Here is a 24,539-nt window from a genome sequence, read left to right as displayed (position 1 = left end):
AGTAAAATTCCTTTTCATCAATATTTGTATTAATCTAGCAATTAGTATGCCATGCTTTCTTAAATAAATAAATAAAAAAAAGCTCGTAATTAATTAGGATTTTCTTCTTTATTTTAGAGACTAATTTTAATAGAAAAATGTAGTCCGCTTTAAGATTTGTCCATTTAAAATAAATGAGACTAGTCTCGCCTAGTAAAATATGTAGATTGCGGGGCCCTCACAAATGTATGCATTAATTATTTAGAACATCGGAGTTGGCCGTCTAGTGAACTTTTACGGCCTTTCCCAAAACAACAATACGCTAGTCGCTCTAGGCGCGTCTTTAACAAATTATTTTCTTAAATATGGGTGTGAATTTATGTAACCCAAATTCAAATCTCAACGGAGTCGAAATATTTTGATAACCACGAGTGCATTGATTGCGACGTGGTTTGAAATACGTTTTCACAATGTTGCAATTCTCCGTAAAATAATAACAATAAAAGCGGCTAAAGGATAAAATTAGCACATAAGTTTATAATATGTATTATATCATATAATCAAGTCGAATATAACAGTTGAGCGACCGTGCTAGAACCACGGAACTCGGGAATGCCTAACACCTTCTCCCGGGTTAACAGAATTCCTTATCCGGATTTCTGGTTCGCGGACTGTAATACAGAGTCATTCTTTTCCTCGATTCGGGATTAAAATGGTGACTTGGGACACCCTAAATATCCCAAGTGGCGACTCTAAAATAAACAAACAAATCCCGTTTCGATTGTCCTTTAATTGGAAAAACTCCTTCACCCCTCGCGGGGACGGAAAAAAGAGGTGTGACAAGGGCTAGCATTAACCTTATGCCCCTGGCGATTTATAAGAGGCTGGGGATTGGAAGAGCTAGACCCACCTCTATGTTGTTGCAGCTAGCTGACAGGACTGTAAAAAGACCCTCTGGTATCCTGGATTATGTGTTGATTCAGGTGGGGAAATTTGTGTTCCTTGCAGATTTTGTGATCTTGGACTACAAGGTGGATGAAGAAATTCTCATAATTTTGGGAAGGCCGTTCTTGGCCACTGGGAGAGCTCTCATTGATTGTAAGACTGGGGAGCTCAAGATGAGATTGAACGACGAAGAGATAACATTCAATGTGCAGAAATCTATGAGGCGACCAAGTGAATTTGCCAATTGCTCTCTTATTGATGCCGTGGATGTAATTGTCGAAACTGATGATGAGATGCTGACTATTGAGGACCCTCTTGCTACATGCCTGATGAATTTAGATGAGGTGAATGGAGAAGAACTGACATAATGGGTGTTGGCACTAGAGGGCAGAGGGTTCTGGGACAGAACTCTTGAATTTGAGCCCTTGCACTTAGAAAATAGAGAAACTCCTCCAGCCAAGCCATCCATCGAAGAACCCCCAAAGCTGGAGTTGAAGCCACTGCCCGCCCATCTCAGGTATGAGTTCCTTGGACCTGAATCTACATTACCTGTTATTATCTCATCTAGTTTGTTAGATGTGCAGGCACAACAACTCTTGCTGGTACTCAAGGAGTGTAAGACTACCATTAGGTGGACCATGTCAGACATAAAGGGGATTAGCCCTGCCTACTGTATGCATAAAATTCTGCTGGAAAAGAGCCACAAACCTTCCAAGGAACACCAAAGAAGGCTCAACCCCAACATGAAGGAAGTGGTGAAGAAAGAAGTGATAAAGTGGTTAGATGCGGGAATCATTTTCCCAATCTCTGATATCAGCTAGGTTAGTCTGGTTCAATGTGTGCCTAAAAAGGGTGGCATAACGGTAGTCAAAAATTATAATAATGAACTGATCTTGACGAGAACCGTCACGGGCTGGAGAATTTGCATGGACTACATAAAGTTAAATTTGGCCACCCAGAAGGACCACTTCCCATTTCCCTTCATTGGTCAGATGATAGACAGACTGGTAGGGAGGTCACACTTCTGTTTTCTGGATGTGTATTCATGTTACAATCATATCTCCATTGCACTTGAGGATAGAGAAAAGACCTCTTTCACTTGCCCATATGGCATTAATGACTTCCGGAGGATGCCATTTGTCCTATGCAATGCACCCGCCACATTACAAAGGTGCATGATGGCCATATTCACTAACATGGTAGAAGACATAATGGAGGTATTCATGGATGATTTCTCAGTGGTGGGAAATTAATTCGATGAGTGCCTAATAAATATGACGTGTGTGCTAAAAAGGTGTATTGAGACTAACCTGGTTCTTAATTGGGAGAAGTGCCATTTCATGGTACAAGAGGGCATAGTCTTGGAGCACCGGGTGTCAAACAAAAGAATTGAGGTGGATCGTGCTAAAGTGGATGTGATAGCAAAGCTGCCCCCTCCAACTTCAGTCAAAGAAATCAGGAGCTTTCTCGGGCATGCCGGTTTCTACCGGAGATTCATAAGAGACTTCTCAAAAATTGCCAACCCTCTCTGTAAGTTGTTAGAAAAAGATCACCCCTTCTTGTTTTCTGATGATTGCATGGTAGCATTCAAGGAGCTGAAGAAGAGGCTAGTCATACCCATCATTGTTGCCTCCGATTGGGAGCAACCTTTAGAACTCATGTGTGACGCTAGTGACTACGCAGTGGGGGCAGTGCTGGGACAGCAGAAAGACAAGCTAATGCATCCAATCTACTATGCTAGTAGAACGCTGAGTGGAGCCCAACTGAACTACACTGTGATTAAGAAGGAGATGTTGGCTGTGGTGTTTGCTTTCGACAAGTTCAGATCATACCTGATTGGCTCTAAGGTAATTGTATACACTGATCATGCAGCTCTCAGGTACTTGATTGAGCAGAAGGAGTCTAAGCCACGCCTGATTTGTTGGGTGTTGCTATTACAAGAATTCGACCTCGAAATTCGTGACCGTAAGGCCACAGAAAACCAAGCTGCTGATCATCTGACTTGAGGTAGCTGAAAACTCAATTGAGGTTGAGGATATTCTGGAAACCTTTCCAGACGAGCAGCTGCTCGCTACTAGTCTTGAGGAAGTGCCATGGTAAGCAGACTTTGCAAGTTACCTGGCCAGCGGTATAGTTCCATATGACCTTTCCTCTGTACAAGAGAAAAGGTTTTATCGTGACTGCCGCATATATTATTGGGATGAACCTTACGTGTTTCGAATATGTGTTGATAATATGATACGGAGGTGCGTCCCCGAGATAGAACAATCTTTTCTTTTTGCAAGCATGTCATGCATCGGCGTATGGAGGACATTTTGGAGGAGTCAGGACAGCTGCGAAAGTGCTAGAGGACGGCTTCTTTTGGCCAACAGTGTTTAAAAATGCGTACCAATGGGTGAAGGGCTGCAATGAATGTCAGTCGATCGGGAACATTTCCTGTCACCATGAGATGCCCATGAACCCGATTCAAGATGTGGAAGTGTTTGATGTCTGGGGAATTGACTTCATGGGACCCTTTGTCAGCTCCTTTGGCAATAAGTACATACTTGTTGCTCTGGATTACGTGTCCAAATGGGTAGAAGCTGTAGCTTGCCCACTAATGATGCAAGAGTGGTAATGAGATTTTTAAAGAAGAATATTCACCCGCTTTGGGACACCAAGAGCGATTATCAGTGACAGAGGCACCCACTTCTGTAATAGAGCCTTCGAGAAGTTGCTAGCAAAGTATGATGTATGCCACAAGGTGGCTACCCCATATCATCCCCAGACTAATGGACAGGTTAAAGTGTCCAACAAAGAGATAAAGAGTGTGCTAACCAAGACTGTGAACGCCACAAGAACTGATTGGGCGAAAAAGCTAGATGATGCACTCTGGCTTATAAAACTGCTTTTAAAATACCAATTGGTATGTCTCCATATAAGTTGGTGTTTGGGAAGGCCTGTCACTTGTCAGTGGAACTTGAACATAAAGCTTGGTGGGCACTGAAACAGATGAACCTAGACATTGAGGCTGCGGGCACAACGAGAATCGCTGAATTTCATGAGCTTGACGAGTTCCAACATCTTGCTTTTGAGAGCACAAGGTTGTACAAGGAAAGAATGAAGAGGTTTCATGACCAGAACATTGTTGAGCGACATTTCAAACCCGAGGACATGGTATTGCTCTATAACTCAAGATTACGGTTATTCCCTAGTAAGCTTAAATCACGATGGTCTGGTCCATTTCGAGTGGTAGAAGTCTTCCCTTCAGGAGCTGTGTAGATTGCCTCGGAGAAAGACTTTCACACATTTAGAGTAAATGGGCAGAGATTGAAGCTATACATAGGCATGAAAGAACCAAAGGAAGTGTCAGAGATCCACCTGATGGAACCTCAGAGGTCGAGCGAGCCTTAAATGCGCTTGTCTGCGTCGTGCCGCGACGTTAAATCAGGTGATGCGTGGGAGGAAACTTACTAATGTTGTTATTAGTGTTTTCTTGTAACTTCCTATATAAAAAAAAATGAGCGTCAGCACCGCGACCGCGGCGCGACCGCGGTAGAGGCCAGGCATTCTGCCTCAACATCGTCGAACCCACCGCGATCGCGGTAGAACCGCGGTGAGACATGACCTTTCTGCCTCTGATTTTAAACCCACCGTGGCCGCGGTGGGACCGCGGTGGGTACCAGATATTTTTAATTTCTTTTATTTTTTTCTATGTTTTTCTTTCTTTTTCTTCTTCTTTTAATTTTATAACCCCCACTTAAACAATCTCCCCCCCATAAACAACTAACCACCCTCTCTAACTCTCAATCCCCCTCTCTCTAAACCCTAACCCCCCCAAAAAAAAAATCTCAAATCCCTCTTTTCTTCTTCTTTACTCATCCCACTTCCCCCATCTTCATTCCTCTTACTCCTTCACCCTTCCGAGTATGTAATACTCATGTATTCCTTCTCTTTTATTTTTGTATTTTGTTGTAGTTTATGCTAGTTTAATGTTATAATGGTGTAGTAATTGTTAGTAGATTTTTGTTAGTTTCTTCTTGTTTTTTTCTTTTGAATTTCGTTTTTGAGATTGATTGGTGAAGGGGTTGTGTGTTTGATGTGGTGAAAAGGTGTATGTTGGTGGGTGTTGAATGAAGTATTGTGGGGTGTGATGGTGTCGTAGTATCTTTGATTTGGGGGGAGTTTTGATGTACCCATGAGGGTTATATGTGTTAGGTTAAGTGCCTTGCCCACAAGGTGATTGGGAAATTGACCCAATGGAGTTATAAGGGCTAATGTGACATGGTTGTGGTAAAGTCTGAGTAATCACCCATAGTCACACATTTCACACACTCACTAATAGGTGTTCCTCTATTTGACAGGTACAATGAGTTCATCTAGGAAGAGACGCAACACCGGGTCCTCTGCTAGTGGACCGGGAAGCTCCTCGAGAGCTAGGAGTCAGGCCAGTGCACCACAGTTTGACATCACTAGGTTTGTCTCCAAACCAGCGGAGGACAGATACAATGCAAAGGCAGGAAAGAAATTGCTACATGAGGTACATATTAACAGACAGGCCTTAGAGGTGGAATGCCCGAACATCTTTAATGAATTGAGAAGGTGTCAGCTGGACATCTTCTTCGAGGTACCGGAGGTGGCCAATGTTCAGATGGTCAGGGAGTTCTATGCGAACTGCCCGGAGCGTGAGAATGGGGTTGTTACTGTGCGCAATACTCCGGTAAATGCATCTATCGAGGCCATCCACAGGGTTTATCGGCTGCCAGTGTTCAGGGGAGAAGCTGATGATTATCGTACTTTTAGCCGAACAAGTGCCTTGTAGGGAACTCTTCTTAAAACTATCTGTGTGCCAGACAGAGAATACATATGGATAAAGCCCAGGATCACACTTAACTCCCAGTCTCTAAATTAGGAGGCTAGGTGTTGGCTAACTATTATCAACAGTCGGCTATTGCCTTCCAGCAACACGACTGATGTCAATCTACCACGGGTGTAGCAATCTACTGTTTCATAGCTCATAGGGATTTTGATGTGGCCCGGCTCCTCCATGACGAGACGCTCATTAGATCACCTGAGTTTCTCAAAGGCTTCTACTTCCCTTCTCTAGTCACCAGGCTGTGCCGCCTTGCTAGAGTCCCTGAAGACCTTAGAATTGATGGGAAATTATCACTAAAAGCCTCGTTCTTGGCAAGAAAAATCAGAACTGGGATGGAGCCGGTAGTGAATGTTGATGAATCAGATGATGAATCTGATGATGATGATGATGCTGAGGCAGCTGAGGTTCCATCACCTCCGAGAATTGAAGAGGCAGGCCCATCACAGCCCCGCCGGAGTACCCACATGACATCTTTGGAGCAGGATATAGCTGGTTGCGTACCTCAGTCACTGATTTGGGTGCCCACGTAGATGCGTTGGCTGACCGGCAGGTGATGTCAGAGAAGAAATTCTTAGGCTGGCTGAGAGCTCTGGGTCGTGCTTGTAATGTGAACCCAGACACCGTCTCCGATCAGGAGTGATCCTCCAGGGAACTTCCTTTACCTCACTGTTCTTTAAATTTTTAAGCCATGAGGACATGTCTACATTTTAAGTGTGGGGTGGGGGATACTTCAATATATGTATATATTTGTAACAATTTGGCTGTTTAATTTTTTTTGTATTTTTCTTTGATAGTTTTTGGTGTTTTGAGAAATAGTCTCATTAGGTAAGTTAAAGTAGGTAAGTGACTTGTCCCGACGACGGATCTCTTTCGATGGGGTTCTTGAGGGACTAAGTTGAAAAAAACAAAAAGACATAAGTTGAAATATATATATAAGGACTCTTCCTGATGACGGATATTTGAGACAGTTCTTGAGGGAAGTTGGTCTAGAGAAAATCCCAAAAAGAATTTTTATTTTATTTTTAGGTAGTGTAGTAACTCCCCCTTGGTTTTTCTTTGGGCCACGGTTCTTTTCCAAGGGTTTAGATTGAACCGGGTGTAGGTAGTTTTTGTTCATTTTGTTTCTTTTTAATTTTTAGATTAGGATTAATGAGCTATGAGCTAAAATCGAAGGAGAAACCCTTAGCATTGATACACCTAAACACAATAGACACTAGAGTGTAACGCTTAGTCTCAATGGTTGAATCTTGCTAAAGTGCCTTAAAATTGTATGTTTGTATCTAACTTGAACACTCAAAAGGGAATGTCTTGATAAATCAATCCGGAGTGAGTCATGTGCCATGTGTGTGTGAATTTTACTATATTCCATGATTCACATTTGATGCCTAGAACTTGCCCTGTATGTTTGCAAAGCGAAGTAGCAGTTTCATTCAATTTTAGAAGTGATATAGGCATTTCTTTGTCGAGCCAGACATATAAAGTAAACCCACCTGAATGTAATACATCTTAGTCAACCTCGTTGAGCCTATTAGCCTGTTTCTTTGGCAACCACATTGCGAGCCTTACCCAATTATTTGAATAGCTTGTTGTTTGAACCTTTTTACCTCCCATAAGCACTTGAATGATATTGAAAAAAGTACAAGTGTGGGGTGGTGATTTGGTTTTTGAGTGGAACCATTGAAATAGAGAAAAAGTGAAGAGTGTTGAAGAGTAAAAGAATGAGAACCATAGAAAAAAAAAAGAGTAACATGTAGTAATTGATAAGTGGTGATTTGTTACAACTGCACCTAATGGATGGGGTTGTTTTTAACTAAAAGTGGTGGAGTGTTTGGTTGACATAAGTATGGTCTTGAAGGTTAGTGTAATTGTATTAAAAGTGCTTAGGGAGGTTAGTCACTATATCCAAATATATTCTACCCGTCCTTTAGCCTACATTACAACCAAGTGAAATCCTATTGATCTTAGACTGAGTGGGCTCGATTAGTAGAGTATTACACTACAGGCAAGTTCTAGGCATCAAATGTGAATCATGGTGCATCTTTGTAGCATGTGAATGTTCTTTTTGAGAGTGAGCAAATTTTGTCTATCTAAGTTCCTAATTATCATCATATGTGGAACTACTCTCTTGTGTGATGTGAGGGCATGTGATTCACAAAGGAAAGGTAAGTCTTGACTCTTGTATAGAGTGGTTTGAGTAAGTGTGAATGTTGCATGGCACGAGAGATTTGACTTTTGAGGTAAAGGTTGTTCACTACTAGGTGCAACTTTGGAAAAATGTTCAAGGTGTGAGTCGTTAAGGGAAAAGCTTAGGGAAGGAACTTTGATGGAGTGTGGTGGATTGCTCGAGGACTAGCAATGATTTAAGTGTGGGGTGTTGATATTAGGCTATATAGATGATATTTACACCTTAATAGTACCATGCTTTATTGTTGTTTTATAGGTAAATTGCCAACAAAATGCTCTAAATGGTGTTTTTTTGTTTCGCAGGGAATATTCTAAGTGAGGAAGCACCACAGAGTGTTTTGGAGGCAATAATGTGAAGAAAACGCCCACTCGAGAAGTACCCGAGCACAAAGAAGCGAGAAAATGGCCTGAGCAAATTCCACCACGACTGCGGTGGAACCGCGACAGACTAAAGCTCGAGGCAGAATGATCAGCTCCCACTGCGGTCGAGCCGCGGTCTTGCCGCGACCACGGTGCACTGTTCACGCGTTAGAAATTTTTTGGACCAAAGTATAAATTCGGGAAAACTTGTTCCAAACCCTTATGAGCTATAGAAACTCGCCCAAGATTTGGTTAAGCTTGTTTTTAGACTACTTTGGAGACAAGAACAAGTGTGAGAAGATCAACCAAACATTAGAGTTTTTCTATCTCTTTTATTTTCTTGCAATTACACATTATGAATAATTTAGTAGTTTCATCTTGTTTTGTCATGAGTAGCTAATTCCTTAGTCTAGGGTTTTGATGGAACCTATTAAAGGATGAATTTCTTGTGATGTTAATATAGTTTGCTAGTTTAATCTCTATTTGTTCAACTACGTTTTTGTTGTAGTTAATTGACAGGATCCTCAATTAGCTGTGCCTATTTAGTGTGCATAACTCGGGAGAGAGTGCATATTTAGGTAATTGTTGAACAACACCACTCCCAAAGTATATGAGGGATCAATAAATGCTGGTTTAAAGGCGGGATTAGGGATAATGAAGCCTTGGATGCAATCTAAAGTGAGCTGTAATAAACAAAGCTAGCTAGCATATCTCGGGAGAGTGCGTCTAGTAAATTATCGTGATTACTCGGGAGAGATTTACGGTAATAGGAGTGCTCATAATTGATAGAGATGATTTGGTGAATCTATATGAAACATAACCGGATAGGATTCCATCAATAGGGGAAATCATAACCTTAGAACCTTCTCTTAATTGTTTACAACTTAATCATAGTTAGTTTTCAGTTGCTTATTTACTTCATTCTTAGTTAATAGAAATACCATCAATTGTTATTGACAACATTTGGGAAGTTGATTCCGAAAAATTTAGTAAGTCTAACGAAAGTAATTGATAGGTTAATTCCTTGTGGGTTCGACTCTGGGCTAAATATTCAGATTATATTTGCAACGTCTGCGTGTCCTATTTATAAGGCATAGTTGGGCGTGATCACCAAGCTACTGAGGTTGCTTTCTTGACAGCCTATTATCATAAACCTAAGAAAAAATGTTTACCTAATCTTGGATGGCACCCTCCTGCACACAACACTTATAAGTTAAATACTGACGGAGCCAATGACACAAATGCAGATGGAATTGGAGGATCAATTCGAGATTCGAAAGGTGAATGGATACTAGGGTATGCACAAGCTATCCAAAAGGGATCGACATTATAAGCAGAATTATATGCTTTGATTACAGGACTTAAATTAGTCTTACAATATAATTTACGCCCCACAGAAGTTGAGCTAGATGCTAAACAAATTATTACAATGTTGCAAACTGACAATCTTCCATTTGCCAATATGTTAAATGACTGCAGGTACCTCCTAAACCAGCTTAATAATCTGCCCGTTCACCATGCGTATAGAGAACAGAATGTTGTAGCGGATCAGCTAGCAAAGGCAGCCAAATATTTTGTTAAATCGACTGATTCGTATGTCTATGCTACTACACCACTTTTTGTGAATCAAGCTTTGGAAGATGATAAGAAGCACCTTTTGGAAGTAGATATAAGCCAACAACAAAATGGCTCTATTAGTGGTTACTGTGTAACCAATATGCTGTATGTTAATAGTAGTAGTAGTAGTAGTAATGTATCTTCGTCTAGTAGTAGTTTATTAAAGTATGGCACTAATACCACTTGTAATGGAAGGCTACCACAGCCAATCTCTGTACGCACTAGTTAAATATATATAAATATTATTGTTTGCACCAAAAAAAACATAAAATGTATTAGGCGAAATAGATAAATCGCCCTTTAAATTTGTCCTCAACGATTAGTCAGACACCTCAATTGACCCCTTTATCATTTAAACACTTTAAGTGACTTTTAAGTAAATTAAATAGATACCCGAGTGCAGCAGACCAGATGCGTGAGTTATACTTGTCAATGACGTGTCAAATGAGCCAATCAATGAATGAGACGTGTAATTTGTAATTAAAACTTAACACATATAAGTTTTTCCTCCCTATTCCTCTTCTTCCTTCTGTCCCTCTTATGTGGCTCCTTCCCCTTTTCCCAAATCCACCCTGCATCCAACTAATTAAATACAACTCTTTCCATTAGACCCCTTCCCCTTCCCACCTTCTTTTCCAACACGCCCTATACTCAAAATTTACCCATCCACACTTGAAATTTAAATCTAAAATCTTTCCATAAAACTAATACAAATGTGAAACAAAAGAGAATAGCCAAAGCAGAGAATCCACTATGGAATTATTGACGGACGTCGCCGGAAAAAACTATCTCTTCCACCGGAAAATTGACTTCCAAACAAAGCTGAAAGAACGATTCTACTAGACTTTCGAGGACAAGGAATCACTTATACTTTAGTATTTATACGCTTATATAGTCATCATTTAGAACTTTGGAGTGGGTAAAAAAGTATTAATGTTCTTAATACTCTACTCCTTCGGGTAATGATAAGATCTGCGTATACTATTCTCCTCAGATCTCATTAGTGAGATTTTACTAGATTGTTGTTGTTGTTCTTAATATTTGGGAATACAGTACTCCAAGGGGTAGCTTTATTTGGGGGAAAAGAAGTCTAACGAAGTGATGATTGGTTGTGACGTTCTCACCATCGTGGTGAAGAATTTTTTTTTTGGTTTTGGACTGGTTTTTGTTTTATCCTATTCCTTTCCATATAATGTGATTATGTTTACTTGTTACCTAAAGTTTCTCGATTATGTTTTCAGTTTGGACTAAATATGTTGGTTTTTAGTGATTTAAGCTTTAATGACTGATTTTCATGGAATCTATGGTGGTTTCATGGTGGGTTGCACTCGAAAGAAGAAGAGAGGCTAAGCTGAGATATTTCATGTTTTTTCTTTAAAAAAAAAGTTTAGGCTGCAAAAATGTATCACACGCTCAAAATTTGGTCACGCATATGCCACATCAGCGACAATAGACAATTAAAGTGTCTAAATGATAAATTGGTTAATTGAGGTGTTTGTTTGATCATGAAAAATTTTATTTTGTGTCTCATACAACTGACACTAGTTGTATAAGGCAACTTTTTTGTCTCACAATTTTGTAAACCCAGAAGTGTAAGATGAGGGTCCACAAATTTGTAAGACCAAACTTTTTGTGTTACAGTTTTGTGAACCCAGAAGTGTAAGATGAAGGTCCACAAATTTGTAAGACAAAAAGGAGTCTAATATAACTAGTGTAAGTTGTATAAGATGGTTGTGAACAACTTAAAAGAGCCATTATACGACCGGAGTTAAATTGAAATACCAAGCACCTAGTAACACTCGTTATTGTGTCACTTATTGGCCTTGGGATTTCTCATTTTGTTTACCAAAAACATCTCAACTTTACACTACAAATCATTAAACAACACACTCTTGATATTTTCAGCGATTAAAACTGAATTGAAATTAAACTCGAGCCTGCAAATATCATGGGGTTGAAAAAGTTTGGTGTAGAGATTCTAATGAACTCTAAACTATCTACTATAAGAAAGCTATGAAAGAGATGGAGAAAAACAAAACAAAATCAAAACAAGATAGCTAACGCCCAAAATATATTGTAATAAGCTTTTTCGTATCTTGGGAAAGCATTTATTTCTATAGGATCGGCAGTACACATTTTCCCTTGATGCTTCTTTTCTATAGCTTTTCTGAATTCATGCAAATTAAAAGTTCTACATATATTTCAAATATCCGATAATACCATGTTAAACTAAAGTAAGCATATGAAGTTCGGAGAGCCAGCTTCAACAAGTCTATCAGCTTCTCTACTTAAATTTCCGGTATCGACCGCAGCATGTTCTCAACAAGGTCACTTCCTCAAACTTTCCACAATGTAAGAAGCATACAGGTCCCTGTGATCACAGCATCACAGCCATAAAGATGAAATATTTTAGTGAGGCTTTCTGGCAACACAAAGAATAAGCAATTCCATAACATGAGAGAACTCAAAAGCACTGACATGGAATACTTGATGGCATCAACAGCTGCTTCAGCAGGAAGAAAGTCTTCCACTGCAACTGACTTGTTCTCATTCTTTTTATCTGTTGACACAGAGTCAAGGATGTGTAGATAAAAAGAGTAGAACCTCGCAAACATAGTCAAACTATGACATCCACACAATTTTTTTACTCAAATATATCACCAGCATTTTACGAAAAACAGACACGCACTGGAGAAGCATATGAAGCCAGAAGCTCCATATGCATCCAGCAGCCTCAGAGACCTCTCATGACGACTAGAGAAACTTTCCTTCTTTACTTGACTAATTAAACAAGCAAATGCGATATCAGAGGATACAGTCTTCAAAAAAGCGCCGAATTTCAGCAAGACGATGAGGAGGAAGCTCCTTGATGTCTGAGTAGTGGCGGAACTCGGGATCATCAGCACATACTGCTATAATCTTGTCATCTTTCTCACCCTGTAACATTTCTAACATCAATTAGTTATTACATATTTTAAACGACTAGCATTACATTACAGATGCCGTAATGCACTCACACAAAAAAGGAAATTATAACGCTGGTGCCACACTGTCACACACCACAGTTATTTGGTCTGAATGTATTAAAAATCTTAACTCATGTTCTACTGTTTCCTCACGTAGTTTTCTATCGTGCAGAAGAGAAATTATCACCCTCAACAAAGTTGACAAAGGGCAAACTTATCAATGATGTTTACGGGTCAATTATTATTGAACTCTCAACGGCAGCTCGACTAACAGCATACGTTGCTTTTCGCTTCAATAAATTTTTAGTTCCAAGGAAAATAAGAAAAACATATAATGTGGGCTCTCAAGGTTAGAAAGAGGTACACAATAAAACTTAAAGGAAACAAAGAAAAACATACTTCTATTAAAAACATTAAAAGCAAATGCTTTTTTTCCAGCATTTTTTACCATGTCCAGTGTACACGTGGCAAAAAGTTTACATCTATTCAAAAACCTTACCTGATCAATCATAGGCATCAATCCAATTGCACGAGCACGAAGAAAGGTACTAGGTAGCACAGGTTCCTATACAACATACAGTATGGATGTAAGAGTACCCAAGAGTAAGCTTACACTGAGACAAACAATGCAAGATTGGGCCTGTGGAAGATGTGTGTGTGTACGTGCATGTATGTGTGTAAAAGGAGGCAAACCTGCATCAGTACCAAGACATCCATCGGATCACTGTCTTCACAAAGGGTTCTTGGGATGAAACCATAGTTGTGTGGATAAACAACTGATGAGTACAGTATTCGGTCAACCTTTCAAGTTCAGCAATTCAGTCAAATGATTATCATCACAGTGAAAATTCTTAAATGAAAAATGCAAGTAAAAACCAACTAGATGGTACAAGTATTCCAACAAGTATCCTAGTTTCCATTGCAAAGTTCTTAAGAAACAGATTGTGAAAAACTTTGCAGCATAGTTTATGTAAAAAACACTAGGAGTAAATTGATTTAACACATCATACAAAAAGCAGAGAAAATGACCAAAGAAGATACCACACCCTTCTATCCAAATAAAAAATGAAGCTATTCAGTTTAGAATGAAAATATATGTTGCGTTTATTGAGTCCTAAAGATATCATTTCCGAAACACATCTTATCTGAGCAGACATAGCAAACAGTAAAATCCTATGGAAACAAACTCATTGGTGTATAAAGTTTTAGTACAAGTATTGTTATGTATTATACTCCATGACAATCAAACAATGATTAAAGTTTATTTCTGCAACACAAAGTCATTAATTGTGTCATACATGGATGTATATCTGATACTTGACCATTCTGCCCAATGAACCTGTAATGAAGGTAAAGCATAGCAAATTCTCCAATAACAAAAAGAGGAAATAGGCAATGACCTAGAAATGATCTTAATACAAGTTTCACATCGTAAAAGAGATTTTTCTAGCCCATGGAAGGGGGAGTTATAAAAAGGAAAATAGAAATCGCCTTGAAATAGAAATAGAGACAGATATTTTCCTGCCGGAAGAGAAAGAAAGATCACTGGTCAAGATAGTACCTTTATAAGGCCACTTGCTTTGTCAAGCTCATACTTCACTTTGCTACCTTTGGGTATTTCAACCACCTGCCACATAAGTCTAAGCATTTAGTTTGAATGAAACTTAACGCCATCTGTTTAGTACTTGTGAACATCCCGCAGACAGATAATAACAGCTACGAGGATGATATAATATCGACGTGCAAATATATTTGAATTCTTTTCCAGTATGTGACAGTGCCAACCTTTGTTATATTTTTCCAGTTGAGAATGGCCGCTAATTCAAAGATAAATCAGTATGCATATATCAAAACACTTTGCTACATTCAATCAATGTTAGCACTTCATCAAGTATCTTTTGGAAAGAATTAAAAGTCATATGCACTACATAAGCAAAACTAGACAAGTACAGCCAGTATAAGAAGATTCTGGTTGCTGGAGTAACTTAAGTACTTTATCAAGAATATTTGGAAAAAAAGTACTATAATCTGTCGTAAACACTTACACAGTTGAAGATTGCGGGTGCACCTGGCCCTGCATTTACAGAACATCAAGCATAAGTACAAAAAGACACCAAACCACACACTGCGCAATGTATAACAAGACCATGAAATAATTTCCAGACATTGAAATCGATACACATGATATACCGATGCTGATTAAAAAGAAATACACATGCATAGCTTTCTACTTTCTTTTTCATTTTTCTTGTTATATGTTAGATAAAAATAGCTAATCTTACCAATCTCTAAGTCATGCCATGGATGAGCAGCAACAGATCTATGTGACATAGAGGAGAGAATTCTTTCATTGAGTGCAACACGAGAGGTTCCTGAATATCTTCCAATCCCTTGTCCATTATTTTCAGCCATAGTAAGCTTAACAAGAGAAAAAGGAAAGGCAACATTAAGCATATATATGGAGTCGTTGAAAATTCAATGTAAAAATGCCAAAAAAAAAAAAAAAAATTATGATCAATCAGGATATAAATTTTCAGAACATGGTTACTAGCAATACCTTTCACATGAACAAATTAACTGCTTCACTAGCAGATAAGAATGTCTTTTTTTCCTGTCAGATTACCTTATGGTAACAACAAAATCACAACCGACTTGAATTTATGGAATCAATCAGTAATGTAGTCAATTTGACACTTTTCTTGCATGTACAGGTACACCCACCACCACCCCACCGCCAAAAAAAAAGCAATTAATAGATGGAGTATAGATTGAAAGAGGTGTAAGATCAGCCATCCAGGAAACAAAAGGGCTTAAGAAAGTGAAATTTCCCAAAAGCTATATGCAATTGTTGATTAAAGCAATCAAATGGGACAAGCCGAAGCAAAATCCACTTGCAAAAATCGACCCAAAAACAGAAATCCAAAAGAAAAACTCAAAAACATATTAAAGGAACTGAAATTTAATCGTACCCATGAAGCAAGTCTGTTGAAAACAAACTTATTTATACTAATGAATTAAAACAATCAAATGGAAAAAGGGAAAAGAACTAAACGATGAATAACTTACAGAAAGAAAATGGGTGAATAAGAAGCACAAGCTTTTCGATTGAAGTTAAGAGGTGGTGATAGAACTATTCTTCTTATTTTCTTCTTTTGTGAGTCGCAATATATACAACTTTTGTGGGGGGTGCTATGTGTCATTTTCGCTTTGTGGCAAAAGTTTCCACTCGTCAGTCATTTAGTCAACATGAGTCGTTGGATTGTCAATTTGCTTAAATCGAACGGTTGATAAGGTCTCACGGCATCGACCCCATTATTTTATTTTTTTGGCTTCTCGGGAAAAGGATCTTCAAGTGGTAGTAAAAGCAAAGGAACAGTTCCATAGGAAATTGAAAACTAAGACGGCCAATTAGAGATCGCCACGTAGTTTCTACACTCTAAAACTGATGTAACGGTTGTCGCACTCCTGTGCTCACTATGAAAAAGATATTCCAAAAATTTCTTGGATTTAGAAATGGAAAAGTGAAGTTAAGGCAAATGTTCTACTTTCCGCTTGGGAAGGAAATAACATAAATGCTTCTATCTTTTTCCACCTTACTCATTCGTCATTTTATTTGTATCTTCCTTTTTACTTACAGATTTCGAAGATCCAGTATAATCTACCTCAATCTAAGGCTTCACTTCTTTTTAAGATTAAGACGTCTGAATCTGAATACACTGAATATCAAAATCTGTATTAAAATTAAGACATTTGAATTTGAACACACATCTGAATATATTAAGATGTATATTAAGATCTGAATAGAAATAACTAAGACTGTTTGATTTTTAACATCTGAATATATAAAATTTATCTTTATTGAAAATTAATAACATAAAATTCAAATGAAATACTAACTAATCTAAAATTCTATCAATAAAATATATAGTTTTTTAAAACACGATAGTTGTTGGTGGTGATAGCTAACAGGTGAATGCCGACTAGAGGTGGTGGTTGGTGGTAGCTTTGGTTGATGATGGTAGTTCATGCTTGTAGCTAGTAGTGATTGGTAGTGATGGCGATTATGATTGAGGATGGTGGTGGTGGGTGGTGATAGTTAATAATGGCGGGTGATGGTAGTAGTTGTGACTGATGAAGGTGGTGGGTTGGTGGTGGTAGGTTATAATGATGGGCAGTACCGGCTGTGGTTGTTGATGGTGATGGGGTGGTCAGTTGTGCTAGTTAAGGTGGATGAGTGTTGATTGTGGGTGAGAATGATTATGGCGGTTGGAGTGGTTGAGATAGCGGGTGGTGATGGTCGATAACGGTGGCGGCTATGATTGAGGATGATGGTGGCATGGTGGTGGTGGAGGTGGTGGTGGTGGCATGGTGGTAGTTGATAATGGTAGGCGGTTGCGACAGTTAATAATGAATATGTAATAGCATCTTAATAAATTAAGTCTCTATTATAGATCTTAATCATACAGACCTATTCAGACCCAATAAGTGACTGTGAAGTAAAAAAAAACACACTTAATAATTAAGATCTGAATAATTAAGATTCAGACTTTAAAAACAAACGCACTTAATGTCTGAGATCTGAATGATTAAGATTCAGACCTCCGTTAAGTGTAAACAAATGAGGCCTAAATCTTTGTATCAAGGTAATAGCAATAAATATGTTCATTACTTTAAGCCCTTCCTTTTTGTTACTCATAAAATGGAAAGAAACAAAATCTTCTCATCAACATAAATATACTTAAATAAAGAAAGATTTATGACAATTGGCGTTCTTTTCTTGACATGCCTAATATTTGAATGGATACTATTCAATATTTTAAAGTGCAGGGGTGTGAGTCGGAGCGTTTACTTGATATGGGGCGAGGCGAAAGCCTTGAGGCAGAGAGCATAAGCCTCATGGGCCTTTAAAATTTTTAATTTTAAATTAATAAAAACATAAAAATATAAATTGAAAGTTTAAAAATTAAAGAAATCACAGAAAACAAAATATATGCCATGTTTCGTAAGTGTAATAACACAGGCAAATCACGTATAACGTCTTAACTTTCAAACAATTAAAGAATCATAAGTTCTTAAAAGATATTATCAAACTCTACATTTTGCCTTCTTAAAAGTGAATAATCAGTAAATCTTGTCAGTACTATAATTAAAATATTATTCATTCATGAGTAAATATAAATTAGTTTAAAATATTAAATTAATAAAAGTCTATAATTAGGAGAGATGTATGAACAAGACACGACCAATAACAAGTGAAGATACAAAAACGCAGTACTATGGTTCTCTATTTGAGTTACGCTCAATCTTCGTATTTCTATTCATGAATAGAACTTTTATCATTAATTTGATAAAAATTTTTGAGGGTCAATAATGCTAATTAGGAAATTCGACACGTGATTTGATTTAGAATTGTTAGGCGAGCCCCGAACATTGGGCATTAGGCGTGTTTAGGGCTTACAATCGAGCGCTTGGGGTGTAAGCCTCACAGAACTGAGCCTCATATATGAGCCCCAGGGCGTTTTACAAGTGTCTCGCCTAGGGGCGAGCCCCCGGGTGAGTCTCAGAAATACCTTTTAAAACATTGATACGATTTGTGATTCTTAATTTCTAATAACATGTTAATTATTATTTTTATCAGGTTACTAAAGAATAATAATTATCATAGAGAAAATATTGTAATTACCTTATAACTGACCTGTGGAACAAAGCTCACACCCTTAGTGCATAGGAATGTTTTGTTTCATATATTGTTTTTTAAAGTCTTGTCGTTCTTTTGAAGTCATTAAAGTGCATTGAGAGGCTTAGCTTGAATGATAAAACTGGAGGCACTCCACATGTTTTTGGATGGAAAGTCCTAGAAAAAATATTACTAGGTATTTATTAAAGTCTGTATCCAGTAGGTAATTTGTTTTTTGTTAAATAAGAACAAGTAGATGTAAAGAAATAACAAGAAGTGGAAACAACGAACTTTTTCTTTTCTTTCAGGAAAAGATGTGCTAGTGCTTATACAAAATTAATAAAGTACGTTATACTTTTTGTTAAGAACGATAGAGAAAGTAGCTATTGCACTCTCAAACAAGATTTGACAATGCACACAGCAATACAAGAGACTAAAAAAATAGACTTTGTAGAGTGAGTCGACCATCACTTTATGATTGATTTGGACATACAGTATAATGAATTCTAAATAATATTACATAATAGTAGTACGTGATTTGTCTCTCACATATATGACGGACCAGTTCAAGAATTTCCAAAAAACTTACACCAGATGCATACAGCTTTCTGTTTGTATGCATCGCCACATTCACATAAGATAATCTTTACAACCTGACATAGTTTCCCAAGAATGACTGTTATCCCATCGTGAATGCAGACTGTTTGATAAAAGGGGAAGACCTGTTGCGCCAAAATTTGAGCCTTCCCTCAATCATAATAGCCTCCATGTAGTCACGAATTTTAGTGAAACTGCTGACGGTTGCCGAAATTTTTCCTGTTAATGCTCATAAATTTTGCCACAAATTCTGCAGTCATACATATAAATCTATCAACAATCCAGGTGAAGAGAACTGATGACACTTAAAATGTCTTATATACACATAGCATAACAAGGTACCTTCTAATTTTAACAAAGCACTTGTTCCAAGAGGAAGCCTTTTCTCCTGCAGATCGTCCTCAGTCATTCAATGAAGTTTTCTGAAATAAATATTCTAATATAGAAGGAGAGAACTTACATAATAAGCATGCCAATAATAAATTTCCCTTATTATACCAGCATCAACCCTTTTAAGGAATTCTTCAACTAGTTTCTGCATGCATTGAACAATGATCATGTTAAGATCTCCCTTAAATATTACCTCTTCAACCATCCTCATTAAAGTACTATACTTTACCAGGAGAATAAGTTTTGGATGTACAAACTCCACCAGAAGTTTTTGAAACTTTCCCCGCGCAGAGAATAACCTGTTGCACCGGTAGGAAAATGTGTAGTTTATGCATTGTGTGAACTAACAGTCTAAAGTGGATCCATAATTTCCTTACAAACAAAATGAAGGAAAGAAATAAATTGAAAAAGGAACCAAGGAAAGAAGTACCTCGTTGTGGTGGGATCAGCTAGAATTTCTGCTGCAAGTTCTATTACAATATCTTCCCATCCTATTGAAATTGGTTGGTCTTCGGCAAAGGGATAGCTGTATTAAGTATGTGGATTAGTAATCCACAAACTAGCAGGAGCATAATCTGTAAGTATTAGTCTTACTTGTGCGCTTTGCAGGCTTCAAGAGCCATAATTGCTCTCCTCAGGTTTTGCTTTGATTTGGCAGCTATCTTAGCCGCGAAGCCCATTGGTAGTTCAAAATCTTCCTTTCTTGCTATCTGAGTAAGAACTTCCATGATCTAAGCAATGCAAAAGATTAAGTAAGAAGGAAATTTCTCGTGTCTTGTTGAAGATATGAACGATACTCATTTTTCAGATGACATACGTGTTACATTTGTAGTCAATGTTAATGTAAATTATTTTACAATGTACTACTTTGAGACTTACTTCATGAGTTACAGGAGCTGATAGTTCAACAACTTTGGTGTGGCTTTTCACTGAGTCAAGTATGGATACATCATCTTCACAGCAGAGAATGAGTTTGCAAGCATCTGAATAGCAGTCCATTATCCATTTTATTAGGTGCTGTATGTTCTCTGCAGCTTTGTCCACATTATACAGAACTATTACTGTAAGTAACAATTTATTATTAGATATCAAGACTGAAGTGATACTACAATGTTAAAATAGTTTTTGCATTGATAGATATGATTACCTTTGTAATCAGCCTTCATATTCACTCTGCTGATTTCAGGGGTCAGTGCATACTCGCTACTTATTTGCTTAACAAAAGCCATTATTGCATATCTAGCATTAGGTTCCAATCGAACGTTCAGCTCTATATGGTGAGGACTTGAGCTTACTGGTACAACAACTTGCACTGGCCTTGTTTCCTATCAACAAATAGGGGATAAGAAGAGAAAAAAAAAACTGATACTACTTGGTACTGGTTATGCAATAAAAATGGCATTCCAATTTACCAAATAAAGGGTGCTAGTTAACAATGTGGTTATGTGTTGTTTACAAACATTAACTGCTTGGCGTTCCAATTTACCAAATAAAGGTTGCTGGTTAAAAGTGTGGTGTTTACAAACATTAACTGCTTAACAGATGGATCGAGATCAATTGAAAATCACAGAAGTTTAAGCCGCATAATTAATTTTGATTTTATGAAGATCAGAAAAATGAATAAATAGCAGAAAAGAAATCAAGCCTAAGGTACCTTAATTTGGAAGTATTTCAGATCATGGGATATCTGCAAACAAGAACATAAAGAAGTTGAAGATTTCTACTGATGAACCGTAAAAAATGTAGCATAGCTCTATATCTTCTAATAAATGTCATTCTACTTACATTGCAGATTGCATCTCCATAGATTTCATGAAGAAGAGCAATCGCGAGAGTTCTCTTCCCAGAGCCAGAAGGTCCCTTGAATAAGATTTGTGGAAAGGTTTCATTTGAAGAAACCTAAAAGAAAAACATTAGAAAAGCAAAGAAACTTGTGTAATCTAAGCAGAAAAAGTTAACTACCAGTACAAAATTTCCTCTTGTCTTTACCAGGTCTTTAAGTAGTAAAGCTTCTTGCTTGTGGCAAGTGAATTCTTCTAGTGAAACAGGTTGATACCTATCAGCCCAAAAGGGTCTCAGGCTTTCAACTATAGATGCCTTGGCAATAACTAAAGCTTCATCAATCGGGCGCCCTCTTTCTGGAGATTCTCTTCTTGAGGTTCTACAAGATCCCTTGTTGAGACAAGAAAACCATGCTTCTGATTGCTTCTTTTGCCTGTTCGCCGTGAACCTTTTCATACTTGCAGTTGTCCTTCCACTAGCCTCACTCAAAGTGCTGCTCTGCCTACTTACTGAAGAGCTCGCGCTCATAGTTGGTCGAGTCATAGTATTACTCGATAAATTCCTTCTGCTACTCTGATTATTAAAATTGGCAGGTGTTTTCACAGATAGTACAACATTCCTATCAGTCAGTACCTGAGTCTTTTTATTGGATTTGTTTTCAGTAATCTGCTGCATAGTCAAGGCTGCATAATCCTGAGAAAAGAAAATATCACCAGGTGCAATGGTTTCTGTGCTTTCAAACATATGATTAACGCCTGTACTGCTTCCAGAAATCTTTGCTTTGGCAATCATTTCATTTAGTTCACCTCCTGTAGGTCCATGCTTATTCAGAGTTTCCCTCTCTTTCCGCGACAAGCTCCTATTTGGCAATTGGGACAGCGTCTTATCTGCTTTCCTTCGCTCCTTAGAAGCATCAAACCTATGTTGTCTGTCAGGTCTAGGAGCAGAAGCATACCTGCGATTATAATTTGATTTCTCACCGAGTCTACTATGGACATTGTTTTGCTTTCTATTTGAATCAGCAAATTCATCCTCATATTTATATGGAGATGTATGTCTATGGTACTCAGATTTTTGAAAAGAACTAACATTTCTACGAGAATATAAATCAGGCCTGCGTGCAAATGTGCTAACACTTCTTGGCAAAGCTTTTGCAGGAGAATGAACATCATCATCGGTATCTCTACGAGGCTTATAAGGAGACTTAGTAGTTCTCCTTCGAGCAGGACTGGGGACATTAGTCCTCCGGCTTACATTCAAAAAATTATTGTCCTTTGCTTTCTGCAATGCTAGATTTTGCTCTTCGCTTTCAGGTTCTTCAAGATGTATTTCTTTTTCATTGTTTGCATTTGCTTCACGGTGTGGACTGTCCAACGTCCAGTCTGTCTCAGTATCTGATGGCTCGTAACCACTTCTCCTTTGCCTCATACTCGACGAGATTTTCAGTTGTAGAGTTCTTTTATATGTTGAAGCTCCCTCCATTTAGCAGGAGTTTAATTTTCTCTCTTAGCTATGATTCGAACACTGGCAATTCAAACAGTTTGCTGGTCTAAAAGGAAAAAATTAATCATAGGTGGGAATTAGCATCCAATTTATTCTGTAAGGACAGCAAAGATACAGAGAATGGTAACAAGAATTGTACCAATTATTTTTTTTCCTTTTTTGTGAAAAGCACAAGGAAAACAAAACCACGGTGTTGGATATGTATAAATTTTTGGATAAAGTTGGTCACATTGTTTTTAAAATGGTATTACAGTAGACATATGTCATGAGCTGAGTCTTGACGTACTTAAGGGTTAATTAAGTAAATAAATATATGTTCTGTATAACCGTTTAAGATTTTATATGAGATGATCACCGTAATATATGATTTCATATTGAGTGGAATCAGAATATTCTGAAGTGGCTCCTAAAAGGATGAAGAGAACTATGCCAGAGACCCAAGAGTTGGAGAAACAAGGAATACTTGGTGCTGAACACAAAGCAGAAACATTGGTGAACACGACGAGCTGGTGCTGAACTAATTAAATCCAGCTAATGTAGCATACAACTAAAGAAGAGCAAGCTTTTGACATTGTGCGCAGCATCTTTTTAGCATTATACATGGGATGTTCTGAAATTTCTAAGTGCATTGTCGGGAGAGGACTTTGTCTTCTGCATGGAACAAAAGGATTCCTCATTGAAACATTTCGGCAGCTGTCCTAGACTCACATTGTTCTTGGAAAAAGAGTGCGCTAACACAATTTATTACATGGAGTTGAATTTCTCATTTTTAATAGATTGACTTATTAGATGAGGTGACCATTCAGTGATTTACACATTGTAGTAATGTTAAATAGGCCCATGGGAGGATTGTTTTATGTTTGCTTGTTCAAATTTTTGAACAATATTGTCCTTTATCTTTATCTTTGAGTGTATGTCTATTTTGATCCCTCAAATATAACCTTGAATATATTTAGTCCATTAAGTATGCTAAAGTGGAGCACTTTTAGTCTCACTGACACAATGTGTTCAAAACTAACGGTGTTACCTAACTCTGATTCATTAAGCAAATCTTCTGCTATGAAGCAACGTTTCTTCTCCTTTTATTGAATAAGGCAAATTATCATTTTAATTCCTCATTTTTAGATAATTTCTTCTAAAATTTTGACCTTGAAAATATCTCCTTCTATGCCAGTTTTCAATGAGAAAATGATATTGTATAGCCGCTGTACAAATAATAGCTGAAAAATATATAAAATTTGTATAATTTTTGTATATATATACATTTAAAAATGTCGATTGATTTTTCCAAAAAGAAAAATTAAAATTGAAAAAAATAGAGCTGCCAGAATCACTTCTAGGCATATTATTAAAGCAAACGAATAACCAGGTTGTATTATCATTTTTAGCCCGTGCCATAAACTATTTACATCTGGTAGCCGAAAAAGTATATAAAATTTGTATAGGTTTTGTATATTAACATACAAAATGTATGTCTATATATATATACAGAAAAAATATACAAATTTTATATATTTTTTCGGCTATTATTTTTACAGCGACTATATGTTAAGAGTATGAATGTATTGAGTAGTGAAGTAACTTAAGATAACTAAAGTTTAGCCTAATCATAGTTTAACTAACTATAGTTGGCAATTAGTTAGTACAACTGTATTAGTATATAATTGGTAGTTAACACTGTACA

The 24,539-nt window shown here is 37.6% G+C and overlaps 2 protein-coding genes across 4 annotated transcripts; both read right to left on the bottom strand.

Annotated features, from left to right (window-relative positions):
- Positions 1-11,983: 11,983 nt before the first annotated feature.
- Positions 11,984-16,104, bottom strand: LOC107809932 (soluble inorganic pyrophosphatase-like). Of its 2 annotated transcripts, XM_016634632.2 has the most exons (10): positions 15,973-15,988; positions 15,464-15,529; positions 15,189-15,324; positions 14,952-14,980; positions 14,468-14,533; positions 13,600-13,707; positions 13,406-13,471; positions 12,757-12,877; positions 12,419-12,500; positions 11,984-12,311 (listed from the first exon to the last, which is right to left on the bottom strand). In XM_016634632.2, the coding sequence occupies exons 3-10, from the start codon at positions 15,316-15,318 to the stop codon at positions 12,269-12,271; spliced, it is 645 nt and encodes a 214-aa protein (XP_016490118.1). In that variant the 5' UTR covers positions 15,319-15,324; positions 15,464-15,529; positions 15,973-15,988; the 3' UTR covers positions 11,984-12,268. The 2 variants fall into 2 exon arrangements, with proteins under 2 accessions (XP_016490118.1, XP_016490117.1); XM_016634631.2 differs by lacking the exon at positions 15,464-15,529 and having other exon boundaries at positions 15,973-16,104.
- Positions 16,105-18,904: 2,800 nt separating this feature from the next.
- LOC107809928 (uncharacterized) lies at positions 18,905-23,346 on the bottom strand. 2 transcript variants are annotated; one of them, XM_075241577.1, is made up of 11 exons: positions 21,560-23,346; positions 21,356-21,469; positions 21,225-21,257; positions 20,718-20,895; positions 20,450-20,598; positions 20,165-20,301; positions 20,001-20,096; positions 19,800-19,869; positions 19,641-19,715; positions 19,523-19,568; positions 18,905-19,430 (listed from the first exon to the last, which is right to left on the bottom strand). In XM_075241577.1, exons 1-11 carry the CDS (start codon positions 22,832-22,834, stop codon positions 19,366-19,368), a joined length of 2,238 nt encoding a protein of 745 aa, XP_075097678.1. In that variant the 5' UTR covers positions 22,835-23,346; the 3' UTR covers positions 18,905-19,365. The 2 variants fall into 2 exon arrangements, with proteins under 2 accessions (XP_075097678.1, XP_075097675.1); XM_075241574.1 differs by having other exon boundaries at positions 20,450-20,631; positions 21,560-23,343.
- Between the last annotated feature and the right edge of the window lie 1,193 nt (positions 23,347-24,539).

The sequence above is a fragment of the Nicotiana tabacum genome, chromosome 3, assembly GCF_000715075.1.
Source record: "Nicotiana tabacum cultivar K326 chromosome 3, ASM71507v2, whole genome shotgun sequence".
In the NCBI taxonomy this organism is placed as follows: Eukaryota; Viridiplantae; Streptophyta; class Magnoliopsida; order Solanales; family Solanaceae; genus Nicotiana; species Nicotiana tabacum.
Note: the sequence above shows the minus strand (reverse complement) of the source record. Positions and strands in the feature narration are given on the sequence as shown.